The 17,850-nt window shown below is 49.1% G+C and overlaps 1 protein-coding gene and 1 pseudogene across 1 annotated transcript; both read left to right on the forward strand.

Moving 5' to 3' along the window:
* Window positions 1–511: 511 nt before the first annotated feature.
* Window positions 512–2,087, forward strand: LOC119340774 (annotated as a pseudogene).
* Window positions 2,088–4,915: 2,828 nt separating this feature from the next.
* LOC119338600 (pathogenesis-related protein 1-like) lies at window positions 4,916–5,774 on the forward strand. Its single transcript, XM_037610902.1, has 2 exons — window positions 4,916–5,166; window positions 5,244–5,774. The coding sequence occupies exons 1-2, from the start codon at window positions 4,980–4,982 to the stop codon at window positions 5,537–5,539; spliced, it is 483 nt and encodes a 160-aa protein (XP_037466799.1). The 5' UTR covers window positions 4,916–4,979; the 3' UTR covers window positions 5,540–5,774.
* The last annotated feature ends 12,076 nt before the right edge of the window (window positions 5,775–17,850 follow it).

Here is a 17,850-nt window from a genome sequence, read left to right on the forward strand (position 1 = left end):
CAACATAACGTGTGTTTGGCTAGTACTCCTACACGTGGCCAGCAAAACATTAACGTGTGTTGTGCTAGTACATGGGGCGAGCAACATATGATTACAAACTGCATGCAACCCAACATCTCATCTAATGTAAATTTACGTGCGAACTACATGATACATGCCTGTGCGCTTACTCATGAGTAATGCAGCTGGCTAATCACCTACTCTCGGATTAGCACTAGAACAATTTCCCCACGCGGACCGTGGTGCCAATTGGATAGAGAACACATTCTTCCTCTTTACCTAACAAAGATTGATAAAAGCGCCAGCTTTCAGACCCAGCGATGATAAAAAGCACATCCGACCGACGGTGCCATCCATTTTCAAAAAACTCGACGCCTGACTTTGACGCCTTTTCACCAGTCTCCACTCACTAGATCCATCCGGCCAAGCTTCACCAACAACCGGTTCCGAGCCCTATTTATAGCCCTCACTTCTGCTCTCCATGAAACCAAGCAGCCCTGCGCCATTGCAACACTCACAGATTACATCATTTGCACCGGCTGTACTAGCTTGAACATCACAACAATGGCCTCCACCAACAGCTGGACCCAGGAGATCGAGTCGGCGGTCACCGCGCCGGGCCTCTTCCGCGCCGGCGTCATGCACTGGCACACCCTGGCCCCCAAGCTCGCGCCGCAGATCGTCGCTAGGGCCCACCCCGTCGAGGGACAAGGCGGCATTGGCAGCGTCAGGTAGTTCAACTTCACCTCAGGTACGCATCACAGACAATTCATGTCAACTGCAGTCTGGTACACATGGTCAAAGCATAACACAGAATTGACCTTGCAGCCATGCCCTTGAACCTCATGAAGGAGAGGCTCGAGTTCATTGACGCAAATAAGTGCGAGTGCAAGTCGATTCTTATCGAGGGCGGTGGCATCGACACGACGATTGAGACAGCCACTTCACACATCAAGGTGGAGCCGGCAGCAAAGAGTGTGGTTTTTTAGAGCTCCAGCTACATGGGACCTTCTATCTAGACCATTGAGTCTTATGGAGATACGTGCAAGACATTCACATTCAACAACTGTGGCCGGCATGATTTGCAGAACACTTCTGCACATGAGCAGTGGCCTGAGCGGAACAGTGCGTGCCTTCCTTTGACCGGTCACCCTTCATATATGAACAGTGTATTCCTCCCTCTCTCCCATCACGGTCAATCTCCTCCCAAGATTCCATGCAAAAAATAAAAAATAAATCTCCTCACAAGATTCTCAGAAGTTGCATGCAAAAGTCACCTAGCTTCTCTCTCCCATCACGGTCTCTCTCTCCTTCCAAGAATATTGTGGCTCCTTTTGAGAAGTTGCATCCAAAAGCCAAGAGAGAGAGAACTGCCGCATGGTCAAGCTTTTTGGAAAAGATTTTTTAGAGATTTTTCAGAAGCTGCATGCACATTAAGAGAGAGTAAGGGAGAGCATGCAAAGTTTCTGAGAGGGAGAGACAGAAATGTTAAGGTATTCTACGGAATTAAGGTTAGTACTATAGGAACATGGCCTGGCGCACCTACCAAGAACAGTAGAATGCATGTGTTGCTAATTTTGTATAAAACGGATTTAATGTGCAGTGCTTGAGGATGTAACCCATGCCACCAGTCGGAGTATCGAGTAGTACTAACTAGCATGCTCTGTGCTCTTCACGTGCATACAGTACGCCGATGTTGACTACACTATGCAAGTTGCGGGTGCCTCTGCCTACGCTGATCACTGTGCGCATGCAAAGTGGATGCCGGTATGACTGTGGCTCTGCTACTTGCTTACCTTAATGGCTCTGACACGGTCAGAAGGTGGGCTCGTCATGCTCTAAGCCACACGGATCACGAAGTGAACAAACGGCCAGGGTAGGGAGTACCGGGGAGCTCGTCCTACAACACAACTTTCCGGGCAGCAAATGGCGGGAGCGTGGTGAAGGTGGAATCGACATACAATCTGCTTCCAGGCGTGGAGGTGAATGATGAGATTACCAAGGCCAAGGATTCTATCACGGCCATCTTCAAGGCCGCCGAGGCCTACCTTATCGCCAACCCAGACGCCTACAACTAAATCAGTTGAGAGGGATCATATATGATTATGTTCTCCCTGGTTTGATTTTTGTGTGCTTTCTTCTCGAACTAATAAAGCTGCTCCAATCTCCAAGTAGTGACGCGAGAGCACTCAGCAGAGTGTGGACCTGACAAGTTTAGAAGTTGTGTATTTGTAACTATTAAAGGGTGCTATTGTTTGAGAAGTTGAAAAGTTGTGTATTTGTAACTATCAAAGGGTATTGTTTGATGATGTTGCTGCTTGCTTATGTATATTCCTCATGATTTCATATGGGAACAAAAGCAAGTATGTGAAACATATAAAAGGAAGTGGATGTTTATGGGCCAAGAAAGTCTTATGTTTGCTCGAGTGACTATAATTTCTCTGTTTTTTCCAAATATAAGAAGATAGAGTTTGAATGTATATGTTTTTTTGCCAAGTCCTCTATTAGGCCCATGCAGTTTCTTCTGTTGTAGCTTTGCTAATGACTCGTCCATTCCTCTCGTGACGAGCGACTCAGAAGACCTGGCCGCCACCTACATCTCCAACCCTCTCGTCGCTGCCACCATGGGGGGGGGGGGATCTGCCCGTCCACCTGGGAGCTTTAGGCGATGTCAAGCTGGAGCAGATCGGAGATGGTGGCAACTGCGGATGTACGGTCAGGCGACGATGGTTCTAGACCTGCGGCGTTGAACAATGATGTTGCATGTGCAGCGGCGTCCGAAGGTCCCCCGAGATAGGGTCCTAGATGCCGGCGGGCTGACTTTCGGCTCGTCTTTTGCGTAAAACAACATTGGACTATTGGTTTAGGCTAGGTTTATGGAGTCTTTGTGTGTTGGTCGATGCAGCGAGCCGACGTGGCGACGTTACCACAATTCAGGAATAATGTCTGCATGTCAAATCCCCGTTTCATTGGTGCGCTTAGTGTCGGTGGAGGGTGCGTGGAGGTGTGTATTCAACGGACCAGTGGCGGCGCCGATGGGATGTAGAAAAAGCTAATGACATGTGCGCCCTAGTCGTGAGATGAAGTGGTAGATTCTTAGGCCTACTCAGTGAGCCTTTCATTTACTAGTTTTTAAATGAATTTAGGGACTAGTCACCTTTTTATTGACGTTCAGTTAGATCTTTGGTTGCGGACACTTTTTTTCGAAGGAGACGACAAACTCTTTTCCTCCTCCCGAGTGAATGGACATAAACACAAGCACCAAAGAGCGTATCCACATCTCAAATGCAACCCATCTAAAGGCATCTCCAGCATCAAACATCAAACAGACTCCTCCATTTGTCCGCGGACACGTCCAAACGTGTTCATTGACAGTCGGGCAAATGCTGGCCATCCAAAGGTAGCCCCAAAAAGTCCCCTACTTGTATGCCCCTCCTGTCTTTTTTTCAAAGTTATTCTCCTAACATTGAAATAATTCTAAGATTAATATTAAAATGCAACAATAATTAAAATAATAAATATTTCAGTGCAATAATAGTTAAAATTTTAGTATTCAATCCAAATATAAAGTTTCCGAATAACATAGTTCAAATTGAAATTCAATTTATTCAACACTCGATATCCTGGCGTTGAACCCTTGGAGCCGAGAACATGCTTGTTTCTTCAAGACACCATCATTATCGTTGTTCCATTGTCTTCCTCCTCGTCATCCGACGAAGAACAACCCATGAACTCCTCCTTGTAAAAGTACTCCTTGTCTAGATCCATCGTGTTTCCTTGAAACTATACAACAAAGACGTCAAAGAATGAATTATGGAATTTGACCGAACACTTGCTGTGCCTTGTGTCCGGCATGGACGACAACGGTTAGCGTGGACGGTACAAGGGCGTGTGATGGATCCGACGACGACGGCTTGATGGAGAGGCGGCTGGGTGGAGTGGCAGAGGTCCATGAAGGCTTGAGCATCGTCCGAGGGGGTGCGGGGTGGTTCTGATGGTTTGGGTGGGTCCAAGCTACCGGAGTCCGACATAGAGGACGTCCGAACTTATCAGTCTTGAGGATTCTAGCCGAAATTAGGGCCACACGTCCTTAAAGTGCCAAAACAGTCTCGGTCTTGAGGATTCTAGCCGAAATTGCGGCCACACGTCCTTAAAGTGCCAAAACAGTCAAGTTCAGACATTTGGGGCCGAAATGAAGGTCCGCATTGGAGATGCCCTCACCATCCCTTGAATAGAACTCTGACTAGATACAGTGCAAGGTCCTTGGTTAGTTGCTTAAAAAATAAACCAAGTTTTGTTTAGCATCATTTTTTTTGTTTTTATAGTAGACGTGCCTAAGTGCTATATACAAATAAAAAGGATCAATGCTTAGAAATTCATTTCACATGCATCTCTCTAATCAGCTTGCGTTGTACATGGGTAAGCTATCAACAAAAAAAAAAGATAAAGCGTGATATACAATGGTTTTGCACTAAAAAAAACAATAACGTGTGTTTTGCCAGCACATGCGGTGAGCAAAATATGGTTACAAACGAATGCAACCCAGCATCTCAACCAGCTGATTTACGTGTAATGATACATGTACACGCTGACATGCATTTGTTAATGGGTAACGCAGCTGGCTAATAATTAATCACCTACAAGCACTAGAACAATTTTCCCACGCGGACGTGGTGCCAATTGGATAGAGAACACATTTCTTCTTCTAACTAAAGATTGACAAGCGCTTAAAAATAACAATAAAGAATGACAAAAGCGCGAGCTTTCAGACCCAGCAATGATAAAAGGTTAGCCGACCGACGGTGCCATCCAATTTGGAAAAACTCTGGCGCCTTCACCAGTCTCCACTCACCAACCCCTCTTTCCAGCTCCTATTTATAGAGCTCACTTCTGCTCTCCAGGAAACACAGCAGCTCTGCGCCATTACAACAGTCACAGCTCACATCATTTGCACCGGTACTAGCTTGATCATCATAGCAATGGCCTCCACCAACAGCTGGACCCATGAGATTGAGTCGCCGGTCGCTGCATCACGCCTCTTTCGTGCCGGCGTCATGGACTGGCACACCCTGGCCCCCAAGCTCGTGCCACAGATCGTTGCCAGCGCCCACCCTGTTGAGGGAGAAGGCGGCATCGGCAGTGTCAGGCAGTTCAACTTCACCTCAGGTACACATCATATACAACTCATATCACCTGCAGTCTGGTACACATGGTCAAAGCATAACACAGAGTTGATCTTGCAGCCATGCCCTTCAACCTCATGAAGGAGAGGCTCGAGTTCATTGACGTGGACAAGTGTGAATGCAAGTCAGCCCTCATCGAGGGTGGTGGCATCGGCACGGCAATCGAGACGGGCACGTCGCACATCAAGGTGGAGCCGGCAGCCAACGGCGGGAGCGTGGTGAAGGTGGAATCGACATACAAGCTGCTTCCAGGCGTGGAGGTGAACGATGAGATCACCAAGGCCAAGGACTCTGTCACGGCCATCTTCAAGGCCGCCGAGGCCTACCTTATTGCCAACCCGGATGCCTACAACTAAATCAGTTGAGAGGAATCATACATAATTATGTTGTCCCTGGTTTGATTTTTTTGTGCTTTCTTCTTGAACTAATAAAGCTGCTACAACGGTCCAGCCTCCAAGCACTGAAGCGAGAGCAGTGAGCAGAGTATGGACTTGAGAAGTTTAAAAGTTGTGTATTTGTAACTATCAAAGTTTGCTGTTGTTTGATGATGTTGCTGCTTTTTGTACTGGAATAAAAGGAAGTATTTGAAACACATAATGAACTTCTACATATATTTCGATTTTTTTTTGAAATGGAGGCAAAAGATTTGCCTCATCAATTAATTAAGAAGAAGAGAATTGTCCGGTTAATTAACGGAAAACCAGGCGAAAACCAATACATATAGATCACATGCGGACTACTCGCTAAGAAAGAAACTCCATGACCTCACGGTCAACCCAACAAACATACATAACACGCAACAACCGCAAACCCTAGCACTTCTATGTCGCAAAGAAACCCTCAACAAAACCAATGTTGAACACATCAGACGCCAAGAAATCCATGGAGACGAGCCACTCAAAGATGGAGGACGAAGAGACTGAGTATTCTCCATTAAGCAGCCGCAGACGCCTTATCAATGGCGCCACTCTTCTTGCCTATGCTCCTGAGAGCCTTCTTCACCTTCTTTATTTTGCCTGTAGAAACCTCATCCACGAGGAGGCAAGCAATCACATTGCGAGACCCAGGACAAGTTGCCTCCAAGGAGGCGAGCAAACGGTCAAGCTTTTTCACGAAGACCACCTCATCAATACGTGCCAACATAGCGTCACGGTCAAAGATGGGCGACCGAATGGGCTTCGGTGCCTCAGAAGTAGCTGCCAAAACACCAATCTCATCAACCTCGGCACCCACAGATGCCACCTGGGCAACAACCTCAGGTGAGAGAGCAATAGCAACATCCAAACCTCCACGGTCCACATAGGCGAGTGCCTGACTGGACTCCAACGACAACGGTGAGGTCGCAGTCGGCATCGCCAAGTCCCCTCCAAGCGACCCCATCTCCTTAGGAAGCACCATCGAAATAGGCGAAGTGGGCTCCCCACAAAGCTTCTGCAGCTCAGGCATAATCTGCAGCACCGGAGCCACGATCTCGACAACGGCTTCACTCCCAGAAGCAATCGGCACGACGGGCAACGGCAATCGACAAGATGTAGCACGAGGGGAGAGATCTCCATACATGTCTGCTTCCCCATAGGCAGAACCAACCAGGATCTCAAGGGACGGGGACAAATCAAGGGCAACCCCAATCTGAAGCTCAGGCAGCGAAGACACATCCGGCACCACCTCAAGTTTGGCGAGAGCTGCCTCCGCTCTCACCAAAACACTCCCGACTCGCACAATGCAGTCACGAAGCTTGGTGCGAAGCAGCTCGGTCTCCTCCGCCAACCCGACTTGCTGAGCCGAGACAAACTGGAACTGCACGTCTGACATGGAGACATCACCAGTGGATGGAGGCGGTGGAGCATGACATTGGGCCGGTGAAGCTTGGTGGACAGGCTTCTTAGCACGGCAGAAGCGGGCGATGTGACCAGATCGAAGGCAGTTCGTGCATCGGATTGGATCCCTGCAGGAATGTGCATAGTGACCTCGACAGAGGCATCAGAAACACCTGTCTCTCAACCACGCTGGCGGAGGACGCCACATATTGATAGCAGGGCGACGGAAAGGAATGGAAGTCGATCTGCGGCCCCTCGGGACAAGCTGCCATTCCCCCAACGCATTCCCACTTGGAGCTTGACACACAGGGGCTTCCTGCGATGCCTCGCGGTCGATACATCCTCTCCAATCTCCCCAACCTGGACGCACCGGAGGCGCCTGCATGACGTGCCCGTCGCCCTCAACAGCAGTGTGGGAAGCTACAGCAGCAGGCACGCCATTGTCCTTGTCTGAAGCGCTGCCATCAGAGGCAGCTCCCCGAAGGCTGTTGTCTCCGGCAGCAACGACGGCCGGCGTGGTAGGCATCGGAGTTGCCAGGACCAGATCGGAGCTGGCCTGCATCTTGGTCGCGGAGGGAAGCTTGCGTGAGGCAAAGCGTCCCCGCACTGCCGGGTCGGCCTTGCGGGAGGCGAGGTAGGCCGCAGCGACGTCTTTGGCAGAGGGCGACGACGGATGGGCTGGGGCCGCGCCGGCAGAAGGAGCCCGAGGGGCCGGCGTCGTCGGAGCGGGAGCGCCGACAGGAGCAGCTGAGGCGGCCTCCACCGCCCGAGCGGGGTCGCTGGCAGGAGGAGCCGAAGAGGCTGGGGCGGCCGCCAACATCATAGCGGGGAGGACACCGGCCAGAGGGGCCGTGGCGGCCGCCGGCGTTGGAGCGTGGGGAGCCATGATGGCTTGACGGACGGGCAGGGGAGCTGGCGGAGGAGAGAGAGCACGCGACCGGGATTCCGGATTTGGTCTCGCTGGACGCGGAGCAGGCCAGAGCCAGGAGATCAGGCCGGCGGCGGCCGCGCAGCACCTCGAAAATATATTTCGAATTGGAAGTTTATGGGCCGAGAAAGTCTTATGTTTGCTACTGAACATAATTTCATTTGCTCTTTTCAGCTATGGAAGAGACAGCCCGTTGAATGTATATGCCATTGCGTTCTATTATTGACATCTCTTTTTCGGCAAGTGTCTCTATTAGCCCATGCAGCTTCTTCTGCTGTAGCTTTATTAATGTTTCAACTTCCAAGCTGTAAGAGTTCAGCCAAGCCTCAGGCTTCTCCAAAGAAACTAGGGCTTAGAGATTGAGAGTGACGTTTTGGCACACGGGAGCGCGCTCCTGGTTTTTAAAATGTGTTTTAAACGTATTTTGAAATGTCAAAAAAATCCAAACAAAAATTTGACGTGTACATCTCGATATTGTACATACTCACAAGGTGGTTTCGCATGTGAAAAAAACAAAATCTGCGGTTAAAAGTGCTTTTCACAAGACATCTTTTTGTCTTTTTACACAAGTCACAAAAAATGTCGGTTTTCTCTGAAATTTGATGTGCACACATATAATGTTGAGATGTATGCGCCAAATTTTTGTATGGAATTTTTTGACACTTTGAAATATTTTTTCTGTGGCAGGAGCGCGCGCTCCCATGTGCCAAAGCGAATTTCTGTTAAAGATTGGCAAAACATTACTTTCTCTATTCATTTATCTAAGGTGTATTACTTTTGGAGCACTTCGAATGAAATTTTGGCATGGTGACCAAGGCATGAAATTATGGAGCACTTTGAATGAAATTACACTTGATTATTTAGGTGGTTAGCAGCAGGTAAATCGATTAGGTGGACCTTATCCAGCGATTTGAGCACATGTGCAGCTGCTTTACATGGCCCATGGAACGGTCCTAAGAAATCAGCAGCAAATGAAAAATGAAAACAGCTTGAACCTCTGACGCAAAAACGAGAAGAAACACATCAAAAGAGTGAAAAGAATAACTGGAAGGAATCAGCAGGGTAGTCGGATCCTTTCCACCGTGCTCTTTTCCCTTCTTCCAGGACGTGGACATAAAAAAACGATGGCTGGTCCAGACTTGCATTCAACACCAAATTGGGATTCAATCGAGGAGAGCGACAACTTGCCATCTGAATCTGATCTTGGGTATGACTATGACCGGATAGCTTCGGACAACTCCGAGGAAGGTATGTTTGTGCGATAGGACCGCGTTGTGGGCCAAGGCGCAGGCAGGTGCGGACGAGCGCTAGGCCAAGGCCCGGGCTGACGTGGCCACACAATGGATAGCACGCAATCTTTACATGTATTCCTTACGTTCGAAATTACTTGTCATAGAAATGGATGTATTTATAACTAAAATTACTTGTCATAGAAATGGATGTATTTATAACTAAAATACATCTAGATACATTCAGTTTTTGGACAAATAATTCTGAACGGAGGAAGTATTGTACAAACTGTTATCTTCAATTGTATGTGTCAAACAAAAGTCTCAGATCAAGCCTTGTGTTGCCGACGTTATTTGCATTCAACATTTTTCCTTCAACTGTATGCCTCATGATTTTGGAAATTTTGTTGAGCCTTGACTTGTGTGCATGACGATTTATGCACACTTCGATCGCCAAGGCGCGACAGACACGCCCATGCAATGGATGCCATGCAGTGCAAGCTGCTAGCGAATCCACTGGCTATTAGAATAAATTCGAGGTATATCGTCGATCATTCGAGGACCAAGCAATCACACAATCATGACATCGAGATTTGTTAACGAGGTTCACCGATATGGCTATAACTCCGGGGCCTGACTATGGGCGCTCCTCCCCATGACACAGCTACAATACCGCACCGGTCGCCCTAGACGCCGGCACATGCCGCCGGCCTCCCCTACGTTCCGGTGCTATTATATTGGCATATGTTACATCGAGTGTCTACCATCGCTATATATGAGAGGCCTAGGATACAAGTGTTCTACTTGGACATGACTCCATATCCTATCTAAACACAATGCAACTACAAGTCCAACTGTAACCTACCTTGTACACAATATTCGACACAACTCTAACAAACTTCACCTTGGCGAATATTCTTCACCACCTTGAATTCGTCCATGCATCAAACTTTCATGTACATTGGACTTGAACTTATCCCATGAGTACCGCTACTACTTCAAAGACTCCATGTGACTCCACCTGCAACTTGTAGTCCCTTCTTTTCTTGACCACAGTCAACACTCGAGCAAAATTAAGTACCTCGTTACTCTAGTTTGTGCTCCCAACTTCCTGAGTATCCGTCCAACGCCATCACACACTGATCACTGACCTGCGTGAAACTGAACAACTCACATATTGGGTGTCACACATAAGAGTGACCTGAACTCAATATCACAACTCCTTTCTTGACCGTCTGTTTGAAACTTGAAGGAATTTCACCATTGTTTGTAGTCATCCCGAGTCAAATTCACAGTTGTCTCACCACATGTATGACTACCAGAGCCCTAGCCCATCTCCATGTCCCGTGCATACTGCACGCCTCGCCGCTATTACCGCGTCGAGCCTCCGCTGTCCTGGTCGAGTCTCAAGGGTCGCGAACCCACACCACTCAACCCCCACTCCAGAGTACCATCGGTCATCACCGACCGATGACGAGTTTCACGCTTCCATCAGACCACTGGGCTCCAGTCCGAACTGCATGTCACTCGCTTTTCCCGCTGAATAGGCTTCGATTCTCTGGATCCTTACACCGTAGTCCCTCAATCCAGCTCCACCTTCAACATGACTCTATGGTAGATGATCAGTCCACCCTCACGCCCCGTCAACTTCAAGCTCCGTGTGCACACCACCTTGAATCAACCCTGCGCCATATATAGTCTTGTTGAAGCCACACAAGCCCTCAGGCCCATGCCACGTGTTTCCACGCCCAGAAGTCGGTCACCATCAGCATCACGCTCCTACGTCGTCTTCGCCGATCTCACCATCGTCTTCTGTACAAACCGACTCATGCCGATCCGTCAGACTAACTAGCCCGACTCAACCGAACTTGTCCAGCCGCATGACATGCTCCAGACTCCACGAGCCTCGTACGCACATCATCTGTCTTGATTTCCCTTCGACCATCATGCCGTACTAACACCATCACTGACCATCTTCATATACGATCTACGTACAAAGCCAAGAACTCCAAAGGAAAAAAGCACAAAAGCCTTCTTGTGTGCGTACAACAGCAGCTACACCACACATGACTTTCCAAGCCTTTTCTTTTCTTCTTGAGCAAACACACTTGATCGATCCAATGTGATAGCCATCAAGTCAATGCCCCAGTGACAAGACAACACCGAGCAACGCCCTTGACCGCAATGAACGACGTCCTCTTTTTTTACCAAACAAATCTCCGGTTCGGATTGCTCTTGTCGTACGCGACCTGATCCAGCGCGCTATGTGCACGCACCTTGGGCTTCCACAGCCAGCGCCCATCGATCTATTCGACCGACCTACTGTCTGCCTGTTAAGTCGTCGCTGCTTCCAATCGCTAGCACAAGCAAAAATATCTTCGCCACAAGTCAAAACTTTCCGTCTCTACACGTGACCAACTCGACTGCTTCCACGAATTCTTTCGCTCCTCCTCTAGATCAACAATCCACCAACCTCCAATCAACCTAGCCCTGATACCACTTGTTGGAATAAATTCGAGGCATACCGTCGATCATCCGAGGATGAAGCAATCACACAAGCACGGCACTGAGATTTGTTAACAAGGTTCACCGATATGGCTACATCCTCGGGGCCTGACTATGAGCGCTCCTCCCCATGACACCGCTACAACACCGCACCTGGTCGCCCTGGACGCCGGCACATGCCGTCGGCTTCCCCTGTGTTCCGGTGCTATTATGTTGGCATAGGTTACATCGTGTGTCTACCCTCGCTATATATGAGAGGCCTAGGATACAAGTGTCCTACTTGGACATGACTCCATATCCTATCTAAACACAATATACCCACAAGTCCAACTGTAACCTACCTTGTACACAATATTCGACACAACTCTAACAAACTCCACCTTGGCGAATATTCTTCACCACCTTGAATTTGTCCATGCGTCAAACTTCCATGTACATTGGACTTGAGCTTATCCCATGAGTACCGCTACTACTCCAAAGACTCCATGTGACTCCACCTGCAACTTGTAGTTCCTTCTTTTCTTGACCACAGTCAACACTCGAGCAAAATTAAGTACCTCGTTACTCTAATTTGTGCTCCCAACTTCCAGAGTATCCGTCCAACGCCATCACACACTGATCACTGACCTGCGGGAAAGTGAACGACTCACATATTGGGTGTCACACATAAGAGTTACCTGAACTCAATATCACAACTCCTTTCTTAACCGTCTGTTTGAAACTTGAAGGAATTTCACCATTGGTTGTAGTCATCCCGAGTCAAATTCGCAGTTGTCTCACCACATGTATGACCACTAGAGCCCTAGCCCGTCTCCATGTCCCGTGCATACTGCACGCCTCGCCGCTATTACCGCGTCGAGCCTCCGCTGTCCTGGTCGAGTCTCAAGGGTCGCGAACCCACACCACTCAACCCCCACTACAGAGTACCATCGGTCATCATCGACGGATGACGAGTTTCACGCTTCCATCAGACCACTGGGCTCCAGTCCGAACTACATGTCACTCGCTTTTCCCGTTGAATAGGCTTCGATTATCTGGATCCTTACACGATAGTCCCTCAATCCAACTCCACCTTCAACATGACTCTATGGTAGATGATCAGTCCAGCCTCACACCCGTCAACTTCAAGCTCCGTGTGTACACCACCTTGAATCAACCGTGCACCATATATAGTCTTGTCGAAGCCACACAAGCCCTCAGGCCCATGCCACATGTTTCCACGCCCAGAAGTCGGTCACCATCAGCATCACGCTCATATGTCGTCTTCGCCGATCTCACCACCGTCTTCTGTACAAACCAACTCACGTCGATCCGTCAGACTAACTAGCCCGACTCAGGCGAACTTGTCCGGCCGCATGACATGCTCCAGACTCCACGAGCCTCGTACACACATCATCTGTCTTGATTTCCCTTCGACCATCATGCCGAACTAACGCCGTCACTGACCATCTTCATACACGATCTACGTACAAAGCCAGGAACTCCAAAGGAAAAATACACATAAGCCTTCTTGTGTGCATACAACAGCAGCTACACCACACGTGACTTTCCAAGCCTTTTCTCTTCTTCCTGAGCAAACACACTTGATCGATCCAATGTGATAGCCATCAAGTCAATGCCCTAGTGACAAGACAACACCGAGAAACGCCCTTGACCACAACGAACGATGTACTCTTTTTTTTACCATACAAATCTCCGGTCCGGATTGCTCTTGCCGTACGCAACCTGATCCAGCGCGCTATGTGCACGCGCATTGGGCTTCCGCAGCCAGCGCCCATCGATCTATCCGACCGACCTGCTGTCTGCCTGTTAAGCCGTCGCCGCTTCCAATCGCTAGCACAAGCAAAAATATCTTTGCCGCAAGTGAAAACTTTCCGTCTCTACATGTGACCAACTCGACTGCTTCCACGAATTCTTTCGCTCCTCCTCTAGATCAACAATCGACGAACCTCCAATCAACCTAGCTCTGATACCACTTTTTGGAATAAATTCGAGGCATACCGTCGATCATCCGAGGACGAAGCAATCACACAAGCACGGCACTGAGATTTGTTAACGAGGTTCACCGATATGGCTACATCCTCGGGGCCTGAATATGGGCGCTCCTCCCCATGACACCGCTACAACACCGCACCCGGTCGCCCTGGACGTCGGCACATGCCGTCGGCCTCCCCTGCGTTCCAGTGCTATTATGTTGGCATAGGTTACATCGTGTGTCTACCCTCGCTATATATGAGAGGCCTAGGATACAAGTGTCCTACTTGGACATGACTCCATATCCTATCTAAACACAATATAACCACAAGTCCAACTATAACCTACCTTGTACACAATATTCGACACAACTCTAAAAAACTCCACCTTGGCGAATATTCTTCACCACCTTGAATTTGTCCATGCGTCAAACTTCCATGTACATTGGACTTGAGCTTATCCCATGAGTACCGCTACTACTCCAAAGACTCCATGTGACTCCACCTGCAACTTGTAGTCCCTTCTTTTCTTGACCACAGTCAACACTCGAGCAAAATTAAGTACCTCGTTACTCTAATTTGTGCTCCCAACTTCCAGAGTATCCGTCCAACGCCATCACACACTGATCACTGACCTGCGGGAAAGTGAACAACTCACATATTGGGTGTCACACATAAGAGTTACCTGAACTTAATATCACAACTCCTTTCTTGACCGTCTGTTTGAAACTTGAAGGAATTTCACCATTGGTTGTAGTCATCCCGAGTCAAATTCGCAGTTGTCTCACCACATGTATGACCACTAGAGCCCTAGCCCGTCTCCATGTCCCGTGCATACTGCACGCCTCGCCGCTATTACCGCGTCGAGCCTCCGCTGTCCTGGTCGAGTCTCAAGGGTCGCGAACCCACACCCCTCAACCCCCACTACAGAGTACCATCGGTCATCATCGACGGATGACGAGTTTCACGCTTCCATCAGACCACTGGGCTCAAGTCCGAACTACATGTCACTCGCTTTTCCCGTTGAATAGGCTTCGATTATCTGGATCCTTACACCGTAGTCCCTCAATCCAGCTCCACCTTCAACATGACTCTATGGTAGATGATCAGTCTAGCCTCACGCCCCGTCAACTTCAAGCTCCGTGTGTACACCACCTTGAATCAACCCTGCACCATATATAGTCTTGTCGAAGCCACACAAGCCCTCAGGCCCATGCCACATGTTTCCACGCCCAGAAGTCGGTCACCATCAGCATCACACTCATATGTCGTCTTCGCCGATCTCACCACCATCTTCTGTACAAACCGACTCACGTCGATCCGTCAGACTAACTAGCCCGACTAAGGCGAACTTGTCCGGCCGCATGACATGCTGCAGACTCCACGAGCCTCGTACACACATCATCTGTCTTGATTTCCCTTCGACCATCATGCCGAACTAACGCCGTCACTGACCATCTTCATACACGATCTACGTACAAAGCCAGGAACTCCAAAGGAAAAATACACATAAGCCTTCTTGTGTGCATACAATAGCAGCTACACCACACGTGACTTTCCAAGCCTTTTCTCTTCTTCCTGAGCAAACACACTTGATCGATCCAATGTGATAGCCATCAAGTCAATGCCCCAGTGACAAGACAACACCGAGAAACGCCCTTGACCGCAACGAACGATGTACTCTTTTTTTTACCATACAAATCTCCGGTCCGGATTGCTCTTGCCGTACGCAACCTGATCCAACGCGCTATGTGCACGCGCCTTGGGCTTCCGCAGCCAGCGCCCATCGATCTATCCGACCGACCTGTTGTCTGCCTGTTAAGCCGTCACCGCTTCCAATCGCTAGCACAAGCAAAAATATCTTCGCCGCAAGTCAAAACTTTCCATCTCTACACGTGACCAACTCGACAGCTTCCACGAATTCTTTCGCTCCTCCTCTAGATCAACAATCCACCAACCTCCAATTAACCTAGCTCTGATACCACTTGTCGGAATAAATTTGAGGCATATCGTCGATCATCCAAGGACGAAGCAATCACACAAGCACGGCACTGAGATTTGTTAACGAGGTTCACCGATATTTCTACATCCTCAGGGCCTGACTATGGGCACTCCTCCCCATGACACCGCTACAACACCGCACCCGGTCGCCCTGGACGCCGGCACATGCCGTCGGCCTCCCCTGCGTTCCGGTGCTATTATGTTGGCATAGGTTACATCGTGTGTCTACCCTCGCTATATATGAGAAGCCTAGGATACAAGTGTCTTACTTGGACATGACTCCATATCCTATCTAAACACAATATAACTACAAGTCCAACTGTAACCTACCTTGTACACAATATTCAACACAACTCTAAAAAACTCCACCTTGGCGAATATTTTTCACCACCTTGAATTTGTCCATGCGTCAAACTTCCATGTACATTGGACTTGAGCTTATCCCATGAGTACCGCTACTACTCCAAAGACTCCATGTGACTCCACCTGCAACTTGTAGTCCCTTCTTTTCTTGACCACAGTCAACACTCGAGCAAAATTAAGTACCTCGTTACTCTAGTTTGTGCTCCCAACTTCCAGAGTATCAGTCCAACGCCATCACACACTGATCACTGACCTGCGTGAAAGTGAGCAACTCACATATTGGGTGTCACACATAAGAGTGACCTGAACTCAATATCACAACTCCTTTCTTGACCGTCTGTTTGAAACTTGAAGGAATTTCACCATTGCTTGTAGTCATCCCAAGTCAAATTCCCAGTTGTCTCACCACATGTATGACCACCAGAGCCCTAGCCCGTCTCCATGTCCCATGCATACAGCACGCCTCGCCGCTATTACCGCGTCGAGCCTCCGCTGTCCTGGTCGAGTCTCAAGGGGTCGCGAACCCACACCACTCAACCCCCACTGCAGAGTACCATCGGTCATCACCGACCGATGACGAGTTTCACGCTTCCATCAGACCACTGGGCTAAAGTCCGAACTGCATGTCACTCTCTTTTCCCGCTGAATAGGCTTCGATTCTCTGGATCCTTACATCATAGTCCCTCAATCCAGCTCCACCTTCAACATAACTCTATGGTAGATGATCAGTCCACCCTGACGCCCCGTCAACTTCGAGCTCCGTGTGTACACCACCTTGAATCAACCCTGCGCCATATATAGTCTTGTCGAAGCCACACAAGCCCTCAGGCCCATGCCACGTGTTTCCACGCCCAGAAGTCGGTCACCATCAGCATCACGCTCCTACGTCGTCTTCGCCGATCTCACCACCATCTTCTGTACAAACTGACTCACATCGATCCGTCAGACTAACTAGCCCGACTCAGCCGAACTTGTCCGGCCGCATGACATGCTCTAGACTCCACGAGCCTCGTACGCACATCATCTGTCTTGATTTCCCTTCGACCATCATGCCGAACTAACGCCGTCACTGACCATCTTCATACACAATCTACGTACAAAGCCAAGAACTCCAAAGGAAAAAAGCAAATAAGCCTTGTGTGCGTACAATAGCAGCTACACCACACGTGACTTTCCAAGCCTTTTCTCTTCTTCTTGAGCAAACATACTTGATCGATCCAATGTGATAGCCATCAAGTCAATGCCCCAGTGACAAGACAACACTGAGGAACGCCCTTGACCACAACGAATGACGTCCTCTTTTTTTACCAAACAAATCTCCGGTCCGGATTGCTCTTGCCGTATGCGACCTGATCGAGCGCGCTATGTGCACGTGCCTTGGGCTTCCGTAGCCACCGCCCATCGATCTATCCGACCGACCTGCTGTCTGCCTGTTAAGCCGTCGCCGCTTGCAATTGCTAGCACAAGCAAAAATATCTTCGCCGCAAGTCAAAACTTTCCGTCTCTACACGTGACCAACTCGACTGCTTCCACGAATTCTTTCGCTCCTCCTCTAGATCAACAACCCACCAACCTCCAATCAACCTAGCTCTAATACCACTTGTTGGAATAAATTTGAGGCATACCGTCAATCATCCGAGGACGAAGCAATACACAAGCACGACACTGAGATTTGTTAACGAGGTTCACCGATATGGCTACATCCTCGGGGCCTGACTATGGGCGCTCCTCCCCATGACACCGCTACAACACCGCACACGGTCGCCCTGGACGCCAGCACATGCCACCGGCCTCCCCTATGTTCTGGTGCTATTATGTTGGCATAGGTTACATCGTGTGTCTACCCTCGCT

This window comes from Triticum dicoccoides, chromosome 7B, assembly GCF_002162155.2.
Source record: "Triticum dicoccoides isolate Atlit2015 ecotype Zavitan chromosome 7B, WEW_v2.0, whole genome shotgun sequence".
Taxonomy (NCBI): domain Eukaryota; kingdom Viridiplantae; phylum Streptophyta; class Magnoliopsida; order Poales; family Poaceae; genus Triticum; species Triticum dicoccoides.

Excerpts from the sequence above, each read along its gene's own strand:
- LOC119338600 (XM_037610902.1), top strand. The coding sequence starts at position 4,980 with ATGGCCTCCACCAACAGCTGGACCCATGAGATTGAGTCGCCGGTCGCT. Across the intron at positions 5,167-5,243 it reads GCAGTTCAACTTCACCTCAG|CCATGCCCTTCAACCTCATG; the intron begins GTACACATCATA and ends TTGATCTTGCAG.